General features: G+C 44.0%; 1 protein-coding gene across 1 annotated transcript in view; it reads right to left on the bottom strand.

Annotated features, from left to right (window-relative positions):
* LOC126427184 (uncharacterized) overlaps window positions 1–21,520 on the bottom strand; it is a 75,320-nt gene that overhangs the window by 45,286 nt on the left and 8,514 nt on the right. Inside the window, exons 2-3 of the mRNA XM_050089408.1 lie at window positions 20,187–20,442; window positions 1,710–1,876 (exon numbers count right to left, since the gene is read on the bottom strand). Coding sequence (XP_049945365.1) covers window positions 1,710–1,876; window positions 20,187–20,442 — 423 coding nt within the window. The remainder of the gene's footprint in view (window positions 1–1,709; window positions 1,877–20,186; window positions 20,443–21,520) is intronic.

The raw sequence follows: 21,520 nt of genomic DNA, 5'->3' as shown, positions 1-21,520 counted from the left end.
CGACATGCCCGCTAAGCCATCCGGTCTCAGCCTCACAGCAGATGTCTGGCTCCAGTGTGTGGACAGCGGCGGTCTCAACGTCCCTGCGGTCTGGCGGCTCTACGGGACCTGTTGAGTGACGTCAGCTGAACACGACACAACTGGAGAGACTCGTGGACTCTCTTTGTCGGCCAACTCAGGCCCTTGTCGAGGCTAGAGGCGGTGTGCTCTACTCCTGTGTCAGCATGATCTCTCTTTATCTGACATCGAATGAAATCTGTCCTCAACCTTCATGTTTATTACTTGTAACCTTCCACACAAACATAACTAACTGGACGTTGTTTTGTAAGGAGAAAAGCATACACTTGCAAGATCTCAACCCTAGATACCAAACACCCGCCCTCTCTTAAAATAAATGGCCATACTTATGATATAACTCATTTCAGACGTCTTGAATGCAGAGTTTTTACAGTTCTGTAGGTGCAGGTTGCCTGCCACTGGCTCCGCCCCACTGCAGCTGCCTGATGCACGAGTGCAGAGTACTGTGCAGCGGGGTGACGTCCAGAGCCCTCAGACCCGCTTCACGTCGCAAGTGTGGGAAGACGTGTGTGGAGCCGGTCACGTCTGCCCCATGTGCTTCGAAACTTTGTTCTTCGAGTAGAACACATGTTATTTAACATGAAAAACGGGTAAGCAATATGAGCAGATAGTATTTCAATGCCATGCGCATATATTGTCAACACTGTTTAGCAATATTTTAGGACATATTCTGCAGCAGTTTTTCATAAAACACATGCACACACACACACACAGGTCTCTGTTACGGACAGAGGCAAGGTGAAATCTGACAATATTACTTCTTCAAAGCAAGCTTCCTAAACAGTCAGTTGGTGATTTTACGTCTCCGTCGCGTTGTGCCAATGAAGTTGTTTGACGACAATGATCGTGGTGAAAGGGTTTCGTCATCATTGTCACCGCCATCCTCTCATAAAGAATAGTCTAACGTCAATCAACTATTCTTCTCTCCATTTAACGGGTCTTCTGTATGACTGCCGCAACTAAATCGCAAGGTACAAATAGTAGCACAAAGAAACGCTCATAGAGTTTCTTTTGCCTCGTGTAAGAGTTAGTCGAATAGCCACATATAACGGCGCTTACCGGTCACAACTGTCGCGAGCTTTGACGTTTAAACGTGGCAATTTGACCGTCACTGTATACTGCTCCTGGAGCTGCCACACTGTCGCTTGTCGGTTCACCGGCACTATAAACGCGAACCTCTTACTCACCGTACCGCACAGTAGTTCGAGCTCCGACAATGGGCGAACGCAGCGGAGCGTGCCAGAAACAAGTGGTACACGAGCGTTGAAAAGCTATGTGGTGAGAAGGTCTTAACTGCGTACAGTCATAATCGTGGCGCAAATCTCCGCGCGACATAGGCAGCTGGGGCTCACACCTGGTAAGTGTGCGTTTTGTATATCAGACCAGGTTGGTGATCTTCTCTTGTTAGATGCAATCGGTTGTGATTAGGTAACTGTTTCTTTTCTCCAGTGTGATTATTATTTAGTTCTTATGTTTTTATTTTTATGCACTGTCATTAGGACTGAATTTTCAAATGTGGTGCAACTCCATCATCATGTGTTCATAAGCATCGACGAGAGTTTTTATAGAATACCTAAATGAGCACATTACACTTTATTTAACAATAACGAACTTCCAAATAATATACTCACCAGGTTCATTCCTCCACTTAAACTGAAGATGACGCCACCTCTCACATCTCACCCTGCCGACCACGGCTCTTGCGATGCGCCGAACAGCATGCACGGACTGGGACAGGATATGATGCCTGAGATCATCCGCTTGCAGCGTTGTCATGTTCCATTCCATGTTGTTCAACCTTTCAAAATAAAATGGAGTCAGCTTATGTGACAGATGATACTCTGAAACTTGACTGTATTTTGTAGAATAGAATAGTGAAAACTAAACTCAACTTGCCTCTCTCCAGCTTTTACGTTTCCCATTGATAGAGGTCGCCAGCCCATTAGAGACGAATCGAGGTGTCAGACAGGAATTCTGGCGTAAATTAAGGCTGGCGAACTGATCATTTCTGATGAAATACAAGAATTCACATACAAACATGCAGCCAGAACTATGATTGGACAAGCACGGCAGACCGCCTTCAAAGGCATGGAGTGGCCGCTCCCCCACAACATGGCTCACCGTCTGCTCCTGGGCGCCATAGTCACGAGCAGCACCTCCACTGTAATACCACGTTTTCAAGACGTTGCCATGTCTCTCCTGTGCCGTCTAGATGAGGCTGAATCTTGATCTTTCGTGACAAGAAAGACCATACTGCGCTACCTTACTCAGTTGGACTGAATACTTATTGCACCCTGTCTTAGGAATTAGTACCTTGGCATCCTTGATTGTGAGGTTAGCAGGGACAAAATGTGACAGAACATGCAACCCCTAAGTGGGAGCTGTTGTAGCAATGTCATTAATAGTCAACATGGCTCCTTACGTCTTAACTGTATGAGTGCCATTCTCCCACGCTTTAGCACAATATGCGACAGCTCAATAACCAAGAGAAATTGCAGCGTTGTTTTGTTTGTCTACATTTGCTCCACAGTTTTTTGCAGGAATGTAGTGCAGTTGATTTAGAATAGAACCAAACGACTTTCACAGGTCCGCGCAGTGCTGCATAAATGACAGTGACAGGAAGAGGGAGGCACCAAGGAATGAAGGAAGTAGCTGCAGGAAATTTTGGTCCTATCCAGGGGCACATATGACTGCCTGTGTATCATGGAGGTAGAACTCTGTGGTCTCAGTTCCACTTGTGTTTTGCTGGAGTCTCTGTCTGTAAAAGTACTCCCTCAGTTTGGTGTCAACTCGGAGGCTCGTCGACACAGTCAGTAAGTAGCCAGTTCTACACGATGAATGTGATCACTAGGCGACAACTACGAACAACAATAAACAACTACCTGGGACCTTGGAGTGCGAAGAAATTGCCTAAGGGGACACGTGAAACGGAATCTGGATCAGTGGAGTGGGCTTGTGTTCACCGGCGAGTACAGATTTCGAACGTCGACTGGGGATCGTCGTACAAGGCTGTGTAGGTGACCAGGCACCGGTGCAGGTCTCTATCCATGGGTTCTGCTGTGGGGCGGGACGGTCGTATTTTGGGGCTGCTGTTATGGTAATATCAACAGTAGCAGAAAACAGTATAACGGGAGTAGGATTCTTTAGGAAGGTAGAGCAGAGAGTGTGTTACAGTGAACAGTTCAGTGATACAGTTACGCTTATCACAATCGACAGCAAACCAACACCGACAACGATAGTTCAGATACTACATGCCGACGTCGGAAGCTTAAGATGACAGAAAAAGTATATGAAGGTACTGAAAGGGTAATACAGTACGTAAAGGGAGATGAAACTCCAATACTCATGGGCGACTGGAATGCAGTTGTAGGGGAAAACGTGGAAGAAATGGTTACTGGAGAATGTGGGGTTGGGATAGGGAATGAGAGAGAAGAAAGACTAACTCAGTTCTGTAATAAATTTCGGCTAGTAATAGCGAATACTCTTAGTCGCAAGAGGAGGATGTATAATTGGAAAAGGCTGGGTGATATGGGGAACTACAGTTAGATTACATCATGGTCCGACAGAGATTCCGAAAAGATATAGTGGATTGTAAGGCATACGCAGGAGCAGATATAGACTCATATCACAATATAGTAATGATAAACAGTACATTGCAGTTTAAGAGATAAGTCAGAAAGAATCGATACGTAAATGTGTCAGTTACAGAAGTTCTAAGGAATGACGAGATACTCTTGAAGATCTGCAAGGCAATGGATACAGCAACAAGGAATATCCCAGTAGGCAGTCCACTTGAAGAGGAATGGGTATCTCTGAAAATGACAATAACAAAAGTTGGAAAGAGAAACATAGGTACAAAGAAAGTAACTGCGAAGAAACCATGGGAATTAAAATAAGTAACTGAAGTATTTATTTTATTACCCATGATGAAAGAGGGAAGTTCAAAAATGTTCAGGGAAATTCAGGAATACAGAAATGCTAGTCATTGAGGGATGAAATAGACAGGATGTGTAGGAAAGCTAAGAGGAAATGGCTGCCTGAAAAATGTGAAGAAATCGAAAAAGAAATGATTGTTGGAAGGACTGAGTCAGCGCATAAGAATGTCAAAGCAACCTTGAGTGAAATTGTTAGCAAAGGGTGCTAACATGAAGAGTGCAGTGGGAATTTCACCGTCAAAAAAGGAGGAGGAAGTGGATATATGGAAAGAGTACATTGAAGGCCTCCATGAGGAGGGAAGATTTGTCTGATGCGATAGAAGAAGAAAGAAGAGTCGATTTAGAAGAGATAGGAGATCCAGTAATAGAATCAGAATTTAAAAGAGCTTTGGAGGACTTAAGCTCAAATAAGGCAGAAGGGATAGATAACTTTCCATCAGGGTGTCTAAAATCATTGAGGGGGAACTGGCGACAAAGCGACTATTCACGTTGGTGTGTAAAATGTATGAGACCGCCGACATACCATCTAGTTTTCGGAAAAATATCATCCACACAATTCCTAAGACTGCAAGAGCTGACAAGTGCGACAGTTATCGAACAGCCTGCTTAACAGCTCATGCATCCAAATTGCTGACCAGAATAATATATTGGAGAATGGAAAAGAAAATTGAGGATGAGTTAGATGACTATCAGTTTGGCCTTAGGAAAGGTAAATGCAACAGAGAGGCAATTCCGACGTTGCTGTCGGTGATAGAAGCAAGACTAAAGAACGATAAAGTTACGTTTATAGGATTTGTCGACCTGGAAAAGGCGTTGAGTAATGTAAAATGGCGCGACGTGTTAGAAATTCTGAACAATCGGGGGTAAGCTGTAGGGAGCACAATATGTACAAAAGCCAAGAGGGAATAATAAGAATGGATCACCAAGAATGAGGTGCTCGGATTAAAGAGGATATAGGCAGGGATGTAGTGTTTCCCCCGTATTTCCAGTATGTACATCGATGAAGCAATGATGGAAATACAAGAAAGGTTCAGGAGTGGGATTAAAATTCAAGTTGAAAGGGCATGAATGATACGATTCGCTGATGACATTGCTATCCTGAAAGTGAAAGTGAAGAAGAATTACATGATGGACTGAATGGAATGGACAGTCTAATGAGTACAAAATATGGATTGAGAATAAATGGAAGAAAGACGAATGGAGTTGGAAGTAGCAGAAATGAGAACAGAGATAAACAAAACATCAGGATTAATTGTCACGAAGTATATCAAATTAAGGAATTCTACTACTAAGGCAGCAAAATAACCGATGACAGATGGAGCTAGGAGGACATCGAAAGCAGATATGCACCTGCGTAAAAGGCATTCCTGACCAAGAGAAGTATATTAGTATCAAACATAGGCCTTAATTTGAGGAAGAATTTTCTGAGAATGTACATTTGGAGCAGAGCCTTGAATGGTAGAGAAACATGGACTGTGGGACAACCGGAACAGGAGAGAATCACAGCATTTGAGATGATGTACTACAGACGAATGCTGAAAATTAGGTCAACTTACAAAGTAAGGAATGAGGAGGTTCTGCGCAGAATGGAAGAGGAAAGGAATATGTGGAAGGGACACGACGATAGGACATCTGCTAAGACATCAGGGAATGACTTCCATGGTACAAAATTGGAGAATACATCCAGCAAATAATTGAGGACGTAGGTCGCAAGTGCTGCTCTGAGGTGAAGAGGTTGGCATAGGAGAGGAATTCGTGGTGGACCACATCAAAAGAATCAGAAGACTGATGACTCAAAAAAAAAAAAAAAGGAAAGGTGTCTAACGTTTCGTCTCCAAATGCTGGAGACATCTTCAGAGGCTATAAAGGCTCAGGCAGCAGTTTGAAACTTCTACAAACTCTACAAGCTGAACTGTTTGTCCGGATCCCTGTGATGTCATCACACGGCTGCTTAAGAGCGCAGAGTCACGAGTGCGTGTGTTGTCGAGCTTCTGCCGGGGAACACTTGGCGCTGGTTTCAGTATTCAGCACTGAGGCCAGCAGCTCGTCTAATTTCTCTCATTCTTGTTTCCGTTAAAGTTGCTCTCGTGCTTTGGTATTTGAATGCCCTCTCTGTAAATTCAAGCACAGTAATATTGGTTCTGTATTGCAGAGACGAATTTTTAGTTTCCCTGGTCCCAGTGGATGTTCTGCAACTGCCGATTTATTGCTATTTCGCAAATGACAACTGCTCTTCTGTTCCTTAAGCAAGAAATCTTTACTTCTCTTTGCACTACACATGTGTGCTTGACTGTGTACGCAAGACAATTTATATATTCCTCCTGTGCCAAGTGCTGGCCGTACATTCTTTACAGTGTTCAAAACATTCACGCTCCTTCGTAATTGGTATAAACACTGCATCAATACTATGTATTCCTCGTACTCTGATCATGTGAACCATGACTGCTTTTACGAATGGGAGTAAATCTTTGTTTCTTCTTCATGAGAAGCTCCATACCTTTATGGACTTATTGCCCTATTTATCTCTCTCTCAGATTAATCATTTCTTCTGAAAGTAGTGTTTAAATGGTTGGAGCGTTCCTCCAACTACTCTGGTGACACATTATTTAAGCCAAGCCCACCAATGTTCTCATTACTGCTCTTTTCAGTTTGGGACAATGACTGGAATTTTTGTGAATGTATCCACATGTGTGAGTGAGGTTTTTGCAGACCTTCTGTGCCTAACATATGTGGATTTTCTAAGTAGCCGTACATTTTAAAATATTTCAACTTCTTTCTCTTTTTCTATACTGGATTTTATATTATAATTAATATCATTCGGAAAGTTTAGAAATTCTGTGTTATTTTTGTCCATGAGGCTATATAACGAAGTATGAGTATCATCAATATAACAAAACCAACGATAGTGATTTATCTTGCTGGGCTGATGAGCTGTTCCTTCCAGTTTTACATATAGAACTCCGTTGTAACTGTCCTGAGTGTGTTTCCCATAATGTTCTAATGAATACAGTTTCACAAAACTGGATGATTTATTCCAGAGCCTCACAAACTGAGCGAAGTTAATAATGCTTTGGTCCGCCTCTGGTCCTTCTGCAAGCAGTTATTCGGCTTCGCATCTATTGGCAGAGCTGTTGAATGTCCTCCTGAGGGACATCGTTCGAAATCATGTCCAGCTGGCAGGTTAAGTCATGAAAACCCCGAGATGGTTGGAGGGCCCTGCCCAGCATGCCCCAAACGTTGTCAGTTGGGTAGAGGTTTGGCGCCCTTCCTAGTCAAGGTATGTTTGGCGAGCAATACCTTGCTGATATGTAAGGCCAGTATGGCTTGCCATGACGGGCAACAAACCTGGACGTGGACATATCGTTCAGCTCTGCGGGTGACTACTAAAGTGGTCCTGCTATGAAAGTGAACGGCACCCCAGACCATCACTCCCGGTTGTTGGGACTTATGGTGGGCGACAGGCAGGTTGATACCCCCCCAGTCTCCAAGGCATCTCCAGACAAATCTTTGCTGGACATTGGGGCTCAGTTAGAAGTGAGTCTCATCATAGAAGACTGTTACAGTCAATGAGATTCCTGGCCGAAGTCACGTCTAGAGATGCCCCTGATGGTCGTAGGATACCAATCTTACTGTCGTCCGCTATATGGTCTGACCATCTGGATTGATGCTCAGGGGTGTCATTTGTTTTCACAGCAGGACCTGTTTGGTTGTCATCTGTGGCACAGCACACCAGTTCGCCTATGGTGTTCTACACCCTATTTTGCTGCCCTTCTAGGTTAACCATCATTGGCTAATTTTTTTCCAAGATAACGCCCACTCACACATAGAGTTTCTACTATTTGTCTTTGGACTTGCCAAACTCTACCTTGGCCAATAACTTTGCCAGACCTCTTTCCAATTGATATAATTGGAGCAAATAGGCAGGGACCTCCAACCAGGTCGAGATTCTGAGGATCTAACGCACCATTTCGACAAAATATGGCATGATGTTCCTCAGGGAGACATCCAACAACTCTGTCAATCAATGCGAAGCTGAAAAATTGCTTACATCAGGATGCATTGCTTACATAAGGACGCATTATTGACTTGCTTAATCTGTGAAGCTTCTCTCTCGAATAAGTCATCCACTTGTTTGTCTGTTCATGTACGGAACATCTGGACCTTTCAGATAGTTCCTTTTTTTGCCTAAGAGTGTAATTTCTATATGTGACATCGTGCTCCCTCTACGATTTTTACCCTCCTAGCTGCCCTCCAGTACTAAACTGGTGATCCCTTGATGCCTCAGAATATGTCCTGCCAACTTCTGCCTGCTTCTTCTAGTAAGCAGTGATAGAATGTCTAAATAGGCTAATATGTGATGGGCTCAGCATGAAGGATTCTATTTTTTGCATAAATGAACTAAACCTTTTATATGTCTTTTTTTGCTACAGAGGACTGTTGAAGACTTGCTAAGTGCTTGGCAGCCATGCTTGTCGAACAGTCCATAGCGTTAACAACTGGTCTTAATGGAATGATGGGTTTGTGAATTTTTGGTACACCACACAATCTTGGTGGGACCAGATCTGATTTAAAAAGACATTTATAGTCTGTGGGAGAAATCGAGGAGGCTTTCACTAGCTGATGCATTTCCCAAAGTATTGCTGTTGGAGGATAGCTTTTGAACTCCCTGTACCTTCCTGGTTGTTATACAACGCCAGTTATACTGCAGTAGGTTCGTTATTTCATTAGCATTGTACCATTGCCTTATCTGCTGGAAGCTCTAGAATACATAAAAATTGAAATCTCGGACAGGTTTCTTTTCACGTTTCGTTAAGGTACTGATGTCTCAGTGCTTATTGCCTCTGGTAGTGTCTCTGGTGGTGCCTCCAGATTTAGGGGACGAAGTCTTTGGCACAGAAATACGCTATGGAACGTGGCCTAATACCCATTAATCAAAATTGACCAGTAGGTTGTATTTTAATTATTTATCAGTACGAGTACATGTGTTAGTGTTTGTAGGAATCACGAAAGAAATGAGGAGTGTAGAAATTGGAGAAATCCTTAGAGAAGGGGTGGCCAAGACATCAGCTCACGGGCCATGCCCGGGCACAAGTGCGTTTGGCTCATTATATACATCTCCCCAATTAACATTTCTTAAATTTTCTCTGAAGTGCTCAATAAACACTGGGTTGAGCAACCTTACAGTTTTATTTCATGGTTTCTGAACTGTACACCTTGCTGTGTTTTCTAATTTAATCAATTGTACATCATGGGCTGATAATCCATTTATCAATGGGAAAGCATATGTTAGTTTTACACCCTCTTGCTGTACAAATACATAATCTATTAGAGCGCTACTGTCTTGAGCTATACATGTAGGGAAATTGATAGCTGATTCTATATGTAATTAATAACACTTACACTTTTCCCATCTGAACTGGTTAGAAAGTTTACATAGAAATCATCACAGATTAATAACTTCCTGTTTTTGTCTGATAGACAGCGTAAACTTTTTTATGAGTAGCTCCAAATCTCCAAATGGGGACCTGTACACTGTTGCTAGCATCAACACTACATTATCTAGCTGTAGTTTATATGCACAAACTTCAAAGTGCTGATCAATGCAGAATTTGCTTACTTCTCCAGTTTTGTATTTATATCCTTGCTTTTGTAAACGGCAACCACTCCTTTATCCATGCTATATCTGGAAGTGTAAGAGGCTAAATTATACTAATTTATACTGACACTATCCATCACCACAGTTACATGGTGTTCAGACAATCAATCTCATTGTTATTTGTGAGGTCATCTACACATACTAACAGATCATCTACTTTATTTTTTATTCCCCTGATATTCTGATGAAGTAAGTTGATACTACCGTTAGCTCATCCCTATTTACTGTACATAGAGCTTCTTTTATTCTATTTTTTTTTTTTAGTGTTGCCTGTTTGGACTTTGACCTTAACATAAGAAACCTGTCACCTGGTCCCATTAACCACAGGGGCCACCTTCGTGTGACTGAGGCTCCCCCTTAAAGTATCTGCTAATAGAGAAGCTAACTTATCTTTCCCCTTCCTATTTAGGTGCAGGCCATGCGTAGTGTGTCCTCACCTACCAGAAGTATCAACAGGAACATCGCGCGTGTGAGGTTTTGGGGGTATCTGGAACATCCCGTTCCTCCGCTACTTCAGATAGCAAGCCAGAGTGTTAACACGCCTTACAGCAGTGTTTACGCAGGACCGAACACGGCGCTGAAAGACCTCCACAGACACCACATTTGTGTGGTTTGTGTGGCCAGTTCATGTTCCTATTTCATCCAAGTCTCTCGCAATAGTACAGCTTGGATTCATACCGCAGGCTGTTTCCTGCTGCCCCAACTGTAATTTCCTGGTCTCCCTAGCATTTGTTTTCACAAAACTTGTGAGCTGGTACGCTGCACCTAACTCCTCCTGACGCTCCTGGCCTTGACTGTTAACTAGAAGCAATATTCTTCTTTTCCTATTCTGATTTGATCCCTACGTGTCTTTTTTTTCTTGAAGCTAATATTCTGCTTCAAAATACATTCAACTACATCTGGATGAGGCCCTTCCTCCACTACTTCTGATAGCAAGCCAAACTGATTTACTAACTGAATTTCGAAGTTTTTTCAACAGTTTCCCTTTTTGCTTCTACCTTTCCCCAGCACCCCGTCCCTGTTTCTTCCCTTGGCCTACATAATTCCAAGGGCGCATTTTCTAATTCAGCCTTAAGGGCACAAATTTTTGCCTCATGTTCAGCAACTGTTCTGTCCTTTCTACATAACTTACGTTGCCATGGAGGAGCGTCTGTATCTACCCAGTTTCCTCGCCTCTACATTCCCCCCAATAAACCATAACCTACACAGTCTTCGCACTCCCGCCTTCAGATTTCTACAGCAAACATTACATTTGCTAGACATGTTTTGACAGAAAAATTTACACAAAGGAAGGGGCTAACTTGGCACAAGAGCACTGATGTTACGTAACCTGTATTAATACGCAATGAAGCGGTAATGTAAACAAACTTTTAAAAATCTCAAAAACTTTATAAAACTACGCTTGTAATTCTTTCTAGGCCACAACGTATTCTTCAAACTCCATATTTCCTTTAACACCAGTGATCTTAGGGAACTCGACTGTCCTTGTCAGTATGTGTCCATTCCAGAAACGCGATTTTCTTTTTAAATGCATCCCCATCAAATGAGGAAAAAGTTTGCGTGCAGTGCATTACTGTGGGCAGTGTGCAGTCAAGTCCAGTTAAAATGTGAAATCTGCTCTAGATTGCACATGTTTTAATTTTCGTTCCTGCATTCCTTTTTCCGTCAAAAAAATTAAACGCTTGCTCCAGGTATGTCTCTCGACATAACCTACGTACTTTGCAGTACGATATGAAGTCTCCATAGGAATCGTTCAGTTTCACTGAAAACCGTTGCAGCTGAAAATGGAAGATGCGTGTGACTTCAGCAATTATACTATGCTTTCTTCCAATTTCGCCATGTGCCAAAGGCCTGCAAATTTAGCACAAAGTGCTTTTTTATGTACAAAACAAGGAATCTCGTCTGTCGACATTCGTGATTTTACCCTGTTTCATTGTCAATCAAATCTTTAAACTCTTTCTGCATATTCCAGGATCCGAATCAAGAACAGTTCTCCACATGAGTAACCTAGAGGCACATATCCTCCGATTTGTGAGGAAACTTAAATCACTTAATAACAGCAAGTCTTCCGGTCCGTAATGTATACCAAATTACGTTTCCTTCAGAGTATGCTGATGCAACAGCTCCATACATAACAACCTTATACAACCGTCCGCTGGACGAAAGATCCGTATGAAAAGATTGGAAGGCTGCACAGGTTACACCAATATTCAAGAACGGTGGAAGAAGTAATCCAGTAAATTACAGGTCCATATTATTAACGTCGATATCCAGTAGGATTTTGGAACATATATTGCGTGTGAGGACTATGAATTATCTCGAAGAAAACGGTCTATTGACACACAGTAAAGACGGATTCAGAAAACATCATTCTTGTGAAGCGCGAAGTGTTGAGTGCTATCGACAAGGATTTCGAAAAGGCCTTTGACACTGTACCACACAAGCGGCTTGTACTGAAATTGGGTACTTATGGAATATCATCTAAGTTAGCTAACTGGGTTCGTGGTATCCTGTCAGAGAGGTCACAGTTCCTTATAACTGACAGTCATCGAGTGAAACAGAAGTGATTTCTGGCGTTCCCCAACGTAGTGTTATAGGCCCACTGCTGTTCCTTATCTATATAAATGATTTCGTAACAATCTGAGGAAAAACCTGAGATCAAAAAATGCAAAACGATTTAGAGAATATACCTGTATATTTTGGAAAGTGGCAATTGATCCTAGATAATGAAGTCCTCCATATGTGCTAAAAGGAATCTGTTAAACTTCGGTTACACAATAAGTCACTAAATCTAAAGCCCGCAAATTGAACTAAAACCCTAGGAATTATAATTACGAGCCACTTAAATTGGGAAGAACACAAAATGTTGAGGGGGAGGCAACCCTAAGACTGCGATTCATTAGCAGAATATTTAGAAAATGTAACAGATCTACTAAAGAGACTGCCTACGCTACGCTTGTATGCCCTATCCTCACCAGATAGGGTTAATGGAGTAGATTGAGAAAGTTCAAAGAAGAGCTGCACGTTCTGTATTACCCCGAAATAGGGGAAACAGTGTTACTGACATGTTACAGAATTAGGGGTGGACATCAAAAAGGCGTTTTTCATTGTGGCACAATCATCTCACGAAATTTCAGTCACCAACTTTCTCCTTCGAATGCAAAAATATTTTGCTAACATAGACATACTTAGGGAGAAACGATCGTCGTAATAAAATAAAGGAAACGGGAGCTATCAGAGAAAAGTATAGACATTCGTTTTTTCCTCACACTGTTGGATATTGGAATAATCGAGAATCGTTGTGAAGGTCATTCGATGAACCCTCCGCCAGGCACTTAGGTGTGATCTGCAGAGCATCCGTGTACATGTACATCTAATGTCGTTTCACAGTAGGTATGCACTACCTGTATCGTATATGAATTGAGAAACCTCTTCGCTCTCTTCTGTCACTGCCACTCATTTTTAAGAATCGCGACGGTAGACCGCTCGACTGACTCCTTCGTGCAAACAGCCACTGGCCCAGTGAACCTCCATCGTACCGAGACCACACAGCGAAGGGTAGACAGCGCTGACAGCGCGAGTCTGCCGGACTCGAGGGACTTGTGCCGGCCGGAAGACGCCACGCCGCACCGCGACGCCGGACGAAGCGCGGCGCTCTTCCGGGCGCCTCCGAGAAGGACCGAGCGGAGCCGAGCGGCAGGCAGGCCGGGCCCGTGGGCCAGACACGCTGCACGCGTGACTTGTGGCACGGCCGTCATTATGAGCCCCTACCCAGCTGCGGCGAAGTCATTCAGTCAAGTCCTGAGGCGTCACCAGTAGCCACAGGTTGGATGTAAGATGTAATACTTCACGTGTGTTCATTCCATATTTTCCAGGAAAAAGATGTCCATTTTTACAAGTGACAAACAGCAACCGTGTAAAACTAGAGATAATTACAGAGAACACTGCAATATTTTGAGAAATGTCATTAGACCAGCTGATAGTATCAGCTGTGTGAGTAGTATGTACATATCTGAGAATAACATTAAAATAAGCTGGTATATATGGTTCAAATGGCTCTGAGCACTATGGGAATCAGGTCATCAGTCCCCTAGAACTTAGAACTAGTTAAACCTAACTAACCTAAGGACATCACACACATCCATGCCCGAGGCAGGATTCGAACCTGCGACCGTAGCGGTCTCGCGGTTCCAGACTGCAGCGCCTAGAACCGCACGGCCACTCCGACCGGCTGTGTTTGATTATATTTAGTTCCTGTGTGTACTCTTCAGTTTAAGGCATGTTCTGTTTATCCTGTGGAGCATGGGTGCAAAGCTGGTATATTTACTGAATGTATGGTGGTTGGATGAGATACGGGTAGCAGTGGTTGTGGATGTGGATTTTCTGAAGATGGAAAAATAATGTTGGTGCTTGTTTCTTGTAACTGTAAGATTCAAGAAATTTTGATTCTTGTTTTTTTTTTCTCTTTACTTTCTGAAGTGGGGCTAAGGTAGTACTGTGTTGATGTTACTGTGTAGCTCTTCAACTGTTTTGTGTTTCATCTATAAGACAAATATGTCATCCTGGTATCGGTACCAGTCAATTATTTTGTACTCATCTTGTTTTAAAAAGTTGTTGAATATTGTGTTCTCTATACGATCCAAGAATATGCCTACTAATTTCCCACTGAGGGGATATCCCATGGCTAGCCCCTCTTTTTGCAAACAGAAGTTGTTGCTGAAAGTGAAGTAGTTTTGTTCAGTGATTAGACTAAGAATGGATGAGATTTCATTTATTTGTCTTTCTGGGAATTTCTTGTACTTTAGCTGTTGTTCTATAGTGTTTATAGTTTCTTCTGTGAGTATGTGTGTGTACATGGAAGTAATGTCCAGATACAAGTTTTGCTGTTGGGGGGATGTTCTTAATTTTCTCTATTATGTCTTCTGTGGTTTTGAAGCTTCTGTTGTTTGTGTATGTGTATGTTTTCTCTAGGAATGTGTACATGTGTCTCTCTGAAGTCCACCGCTGGCCTGACTAGAATGAGAAGTTTGTGGACCTTTGGGAGGCCTGTTAAGAGTGGAGCTTTAGGATTCCTTTGTATCATTCTTTTTGTCTGGTTCTGTGTGAGGATGTGTGTGATGCTTTTTATTAATGTCTCTGGGTTCCTTTGATATCTTTGTGTTGGATAATCACTTAGGTTGGTCATTTTATTCTATCCCAGAAGTTTTTCTGTTTATACCAACAACAATAGCAATAGTGGAAGGGAAAAACGTAATAAACGAAGAAACAACACTTTTCAACGACACAATCTTCACTGCTCTGAGAGAACTGACGCACGACACACAACAGAAAGCACACACTTGCAAAAGAACCACTCGCCCATCAGACAGAGACACATAAATGAGGAACGGAAGTCGTCAGAACTCGCGCTTAAATTTTCATAACCTTCTTGCAATGTGTGATACATTTCTCACGAGACACGCCAGCGGCAAGTTGGAGTAACGTTATGCATTATGAAAGAAGTGCGACAGTTATGTTTTTCTGTGTATAGAACTAGCTGCAAGCCGTCCAGCGAACATGAGTACACGAGAAACTATGTAACAACCTAGTACACACCAAAACTGTATCCACAACACTACCGTAATCCCAACTGCATAAAGCTGACATACGTAAGTTCACGTTTTCGTATTTGTTTACTAATAGTCGCTCACACAGTTGCAAATGACATGATTTATGTTGAGAAAAACGGCAGCAGAAAAACACAGAAAATATGCCCCAAACACCAACAAGAATCTTAAAACCACGGTGTAATGTATAATAAATAAGCTATTATGAAAGTACCCACAGAACCCAATATTTAAAAAACAAACAGTAAACATGTAATAACGTTTTACACCGTTTTATAGCTGTGCTATTTTCTGCATGTTTTACATAGATGGCGATATTTGTCTCTGAAACTAACATGGGCAATGAAAAAATAAATAAATGAACAACAAAAATATTTTGCATCAAGGCGGACCGACAATGCCCACATTGTTGTTGATATCTCGACACTACAGTTGGTGTGAGAAGTGTCCGCAAAAGGAGGAGGACTGGGTTTGACTGCCAGTCTGACACACAGTTTCCATCTGTCAGAAAGATTCAGATTTCAGATTAGTGAGAAATAACGTTATTTCTGTTATCATTACAATTGTCGTAGTTATTTGTCGTTGTCATTGTTAGTTCGGAGACCGGTTTGATGCCGCTCTCCATACTACAGTATCCTGTGCGAGCCCCTCCACTACTGTAGCCTGCATTCATATGAACCTGTTTGCTGTACTCATCACTTGGTGTCCCTCTACAAGTTTTTCTCCCCACACTACTTCTCCATTACCAAACGGACGATTCGCTGACGTCCCAGGAGGTGTTCTGTCATCTGATCCCTTCTTTCACTCAAGTTGTGGCATATTTTTTACTGTCTGTAATTCTATTCAGTATCTTCTCATTAATTAAACCATCTAAACACCTATTCTTCAGCTGTTTGCGCTAGCACTACATCTCAGTACCTCATATTCTCTTCTTGTGTCAGCTTCTTACCATCCATGTTTCATTTCCATGCAAGACTACACTCGTGACAAGTACCTCAAGAAATGACAGCGTAAAGGTCAAATTTATGTTAAACAGCAAAACAATTACTCTTTTCCTGAGATGTTTTCCAAGCCCTAGCCAGTCTGTATTTTATGTCCTGTCTACTTCGGCTGCAAACAATTATGTTGCTGCCTGAATAGGACAACTCATCTACTGCTTTAGAGTCTTCCTTCCTAATCTAATTACCCTTTTGAATGCGACAGGTCAACGTTTCAGCAATCTTATTAGCTCGCTTAGTAAGATATGGATATGTTGAGATGTATTTCACTGCTTAATACACACATCAAAAAATAGATTGCATCACCTCGGTTCCGAGAGTTCCGGAACCTGTACAGAAAATTGGAATAGATATCAACATAAACATCATTTACGCCCTTTTTATTGGTCAAGAAAACCTCACGTTTCACGTTGTTCCACCATACAGCGAGACCTTCAGAGGTGATGGTCCAGATGCTGTACACACTGGTACCTCTAATACCCAGCGGCACGTCCTCTGGCATCGATACATACCTGTATTCGTCGTGGCGTGCTATCCACAAGTTCTTCAAAGCACTGTTGGTCCAGATTGTCTCACTCCTCAACGGCGAATCGGCGTAGATCCCTCAGATTGGTTGGTGGGTCACGTACCGCGCTGCGCGGTGTCGTGGTTCCAAAGATGGACTTCGCCACGGACGTCGGGAGTGAAGTTGCGCATTATGCAGCCGACTGCGCACAGTTTCAGTTGTAACAGGACTTCCTGTGGCTGCACGAAAAGCGTTATTCAACATAGTGGCGTTGCTGTCAGGGTTTCTCCGAGCCATAAACCGTAGGTAGCGGTTATCCACTGAAGTAGTAGCAGTCCTTGGGCCGCCTGAGCGATGCATGTGATTTGCAGTTCCTGTCTCTCTGTATCTCCTGCATGTCCGAACAACATCGCTTTGGTTCACTCCAAGAGGCCTGGACACTTCTCCTGTTCAGAGCCCTTCCTGGCACAAAGTAACAATGCGGACGGGATCGCACCGTGTAGGCATGGTTCAACTACAGACAACACCAGCCGTGTACCTCCTTCCTGGTGGAACGACTGGAACTGTCGGATCCCTTCCGTCTAATAAGCGCTGCTCATGCACGGTTGTTTACGTCTTTGGGCGGGTTTAGTGACATCTCTGAACAGTCGAAGGGACTGTAACTGTGATTCAATATCCACAATCAACGTCTATCTTCAGCAGTTCTGGGAACTGGGGTGATGCAAAACTTTTTTCATGTGTGTATGACGGAGACTAACCATATTTGACAGAAAATGAAACTAAGTAAATGAATTATCGTTCGATCATCGACAGAGCACGAAAATAATATCACAACGGAAACATTTTCCCAATGTTGTGCAGATGTTAGGAATTTAATCACAAGCCATCATATCTTAGCATAAGAACATGAATCCTAGTCCGTGATTATGTAAATAGTAGTTGCAGAACATCAGGAACGTTTTCCTTTATGATATTAAAATGGCATTATATGCAAATGAGGAACTAAGATTGGTAATTTGTGTATGTTCAGTGAACAGTACACATATGCCTCTAACAGCAATAACAACACTTGGGTGGTGATCGTAAAATGATATGTCTTTTGTAGAAAGAAAGTAATCCACCGATTATGGTACACCATTTATGAGTGAAAAACGAACAAAGTGTGCTTGAATCGCCAACTACAAAGTTATTTCGCACCTGATGCTTATCATAGACGAATTAATGTTGGCTAAAAGTGTACAAAACGCAGACCTTGTGGAAAGCATGAACTAATCTCATCAGACGAAATGCTATGCCTCCACTTAATTGAGCACAGAGGTCGCTTTGGAGGGCTGGATGCCGTGCTGCAGGGGAGGAACCAGGCGGTCACGTGACGCTCCACCGCTGACGTCAGCGGTGACGGTGAGGTGACAGTCGCGGTGTGTACGCGCCAGTCGCTCGCGTGGGATCAGGCGGTCACCTGCGTCGACGTGGAGATGTCGAGAAATGGCAGAAAGGAATTTTTGCGTTTCGACATGTCCACGACCACACCACTAGTAAAGTTACACGATCTGTTTGTCTATCAATGTGGGCTGTCCAAGTATCTGCAACGAATGGTGAACCACTCGTAGTGATGTGAGGCAGTGGCGTAAGAAGATCGTAGCCGACAGGGCTGTTGACGAGTGTCACTCCAAGTGACTGGCGATCGGTTTCAAACCAGACGCAAATTGCCAATGCCTGGCAAAGCAGCTCCATCTGAACCAGCCGCCTAGCAATCGTTCGGAAGGCGGCTGCACAGACTCGACATTTGGAGTCGGCGGCCGTCGCTCACACAGACACTCACAGCTGCGCGTCTTGAGTGGCCCAAACCACACAGAGACGGACAGTGGCTGGGTGGAGGTGCGTCACACGAGTCGCGCGATTTCGCCTCTTCTGAAATTATGGCGATTGGACTGACGGCCTATGGAGGATGTAGTTCAAGCCACTGGTGGTTCCACGGTGTCATAGGGGTGTTTGTGTCGCCGCGACTTGGATTCAGTCACTACGGTCAGTGTGAACATGAACCAGCACGTTTATTTCAACATTCTCGGTGACGAAGTGTTGCCCTATTCTCTGGACACTTGCGTTGTAGAAGATGACACACACAGTCGTGTTCCCAGGGCTGCGTGCATACACTCCCGGTTTCACGAACACTCGGGCGCCCTACAGCACCTCGAGGCGACCACTAGACAACCCGGTCTCAGAGCCGCAGACGTTGCACGGTACTGTCTGGAACAGCGGCTGAGACGTGGCAGCCGACATCCCCACACACTGGTAGCTCTGCGCGATCTGATGCGTCAGTGGGAGGCCTCGGGCAGATGCTGCGTATCTGAAGAAACTTCCGGAACTCTCTTCCCCGCCGAGTTGACGAAGTCTTCGAGGCTAGAGGCGGTAATACCGTGGTGCCGTTTCATGATCCTTCAAGTAAAACTTGGCTTGAATGTGACTGTCTTACTATAACTTAATGATGTATGGAAAGAATGGGAATCATGCACCAGCTAGTTGTACTTGACAAGTTTATTCGAATCTTTACCTAGGTTTAAACAGATGTAAACCTTTCTTCCTTGGAAGAAGTAGTAACGTGTGTTAACTTATTGTGTGAATAGAGAAAACAGGTCATAAAGCTCAGTTAACACTAAAATGAGCCATATAAATGCTAAGGTATAGCCACATGGCTGAATGAACAGTAAAGCAAGGTAAAAGTGTGAATAAACATCTGACGCGCCTGTGGTTGGCTGTTCGATTCCTATGGCTTTCATAATTTTACTGTTCCTGACTGCTACCATGTTAGAGATTTTAATTACGTATATACAGCAAATGTTGTGGAGTATTACTGTAATCTGGTGGTGCAGGGTGTTGACTCTATAATTGCTTCTTTCGAAAAGTAATTAATTTAGCCACTTGCAGTGTTTATTGTTCACTTTTGAACTGATTTACAACTAACAACGACATGGAGCTACTGCTGTTGTCATCTCAAACGACACTGTACATTTATTGATTTTTGATAATACGGTTGGGAAATAGGGATATAAATTCAATTTTAATAAGGCAGTCTCGATCGCAAAAGCTTTTGTTGTCAGTTGCCGCTTTCAGTCTTTGACTGTCATCATCAGATTATTTACTGTCTGCTGTAGCGATATGCGGAGACAGCGAGCGGAGAGAGACGTATGCCACGAGGCACATTCCATTGACTGCTCGGTGAAAAGTGTCAACAGAAGAGGCGGCGGCAGAAGGTATTAGCGCGCTTCCTCTTTGGGTCTCACAAATGTGCCCTTATTGACAGATAGTTAGTATCGCAAAATAGGAAAAGTAGGTGACAGCATTGAGAATAAATTTAAGGAGAGAATTAGTTGTACGGTTAGTAGTAATGGCGTCGAGTGGTCTACATACCTCGGTACACAGCGCGAGTGTATACAGTCGTCAGCGATCCGGCAGTCGAGCTCCTGGAGGAGTTCGGAGGATTCGTGATCCGTGAGGCTGCGGAGCTGCGCCAGGGCGCCGGCGCACCCCCCTCCCTCCTCTGCTCCACCTGCTGGCGGTGGCGGCAGTTCGGAGTCCCAGATGCGGTCTGCCAGGCGCTGCGCAGCTGACCACGCGGGCGGCGGCTGCTCCGGGCTGCCGCACGTTATGAACCCCAGTGGCCAGTCTGCAAAACGTTCTTCAGTCACCTCGAGGTCTGCACTCGTGCATCACGAGCTTCCATGGGCTACTCATATGCACATCAGTACGAGCAGTTACTGAAACACTAAGAGAGCTGCAGCCAACGATAATCGACACGGCGTGAGGTGTGCTGCACACTTTTACAAGCAAAAGGTCAACAAGTCAGCCGACTGTCAGCACGGCGGCCACTGCTGCGGCTCCCCTTTGCGAAGGAGCGGGCAGAGCTGCGCCGACAGTACAACACTGGACACTGTGCCGTCATTCCGTATGAGCCGAGGTTCTGACTGCAGCATCGGTGTGGGCGGTCCGTGCATCGAGGCCCTGAGCAGAGCGGAGAATGCCACGTTGCACTCTCGCCCGTCTCACGGGGAGCCACTCGGTATAGAATACGTAACTGGTTACACTGATCGCAGCTGTTACATTTCTGAGTCCTTGAGACAGCTCGCTTGCGATATTTTCGACATCCTTTCAACAAAATAATTTAATGTCGCATGTCAGCCATGCTGTTCTGCCCCAGCTTGACAGAGTTAGCACCGCTACCACAGGAACGTGCGATGTACCTGGCTAAACGCAGACAGTAATATTTAAGTCGAAATCACACTTATCGTTAACTGGTTTGATTGGCGAGATTGGGAATAAGACATATGGTCTCACGTTGGTGTCAGAGCTGGCAGTGCGGGGCTGGAGAGGAGACTCCAGGCTGGCCGAGAGGCAGCTGGGCTGCAGGCGGCAGGGCGCTCCAGACTGGAGCGGCAGCCGGTGGGAGCCTTTCCTGGCGACTTCAGATCTCCAGTCCAGGCTGGGCCGTGAATGACGACCCCGGGCATTCTGTACTCTCATCTCCTGGAGCGCCGCACACTTGGCCTGTCTCATCACAGACTACCCGCCAAGTACTGCGTCACAGTCAAGTAACTGCAGCCAGAAAAGCTGGAATTCCCAATGATGTAATCGGCATACCACTCTCCTCTCGCTTTAATCTCTGGGATCCGCCTCTGAGCTGTATTTTCCTCTTAGCTGTAGCCGAGTTTACCCAGGGTATCTCGTTACGTAAGTAGCAGAGGCGC

This window comes from Schistocerca serialis, chromosome 11, assembly GCF_023864345.2.
Source record: "Schistocerca serialis cubense isolate TAMUIC-IGC-003099 chromosome 11, iqSchSeri2.2, whole genome shotgun sequence".
NCBI lineage: Eukaryota > Metazoa > Arthropoda > Insecta > Orthoptera > Acrididae > Schistocerca > Schistocerca serialis.
The sequence above is the reverse complement of the archived record's forward strand: the minus strand, read 5'-3'. Positions and strand labels throughout refer to the sequence as shown.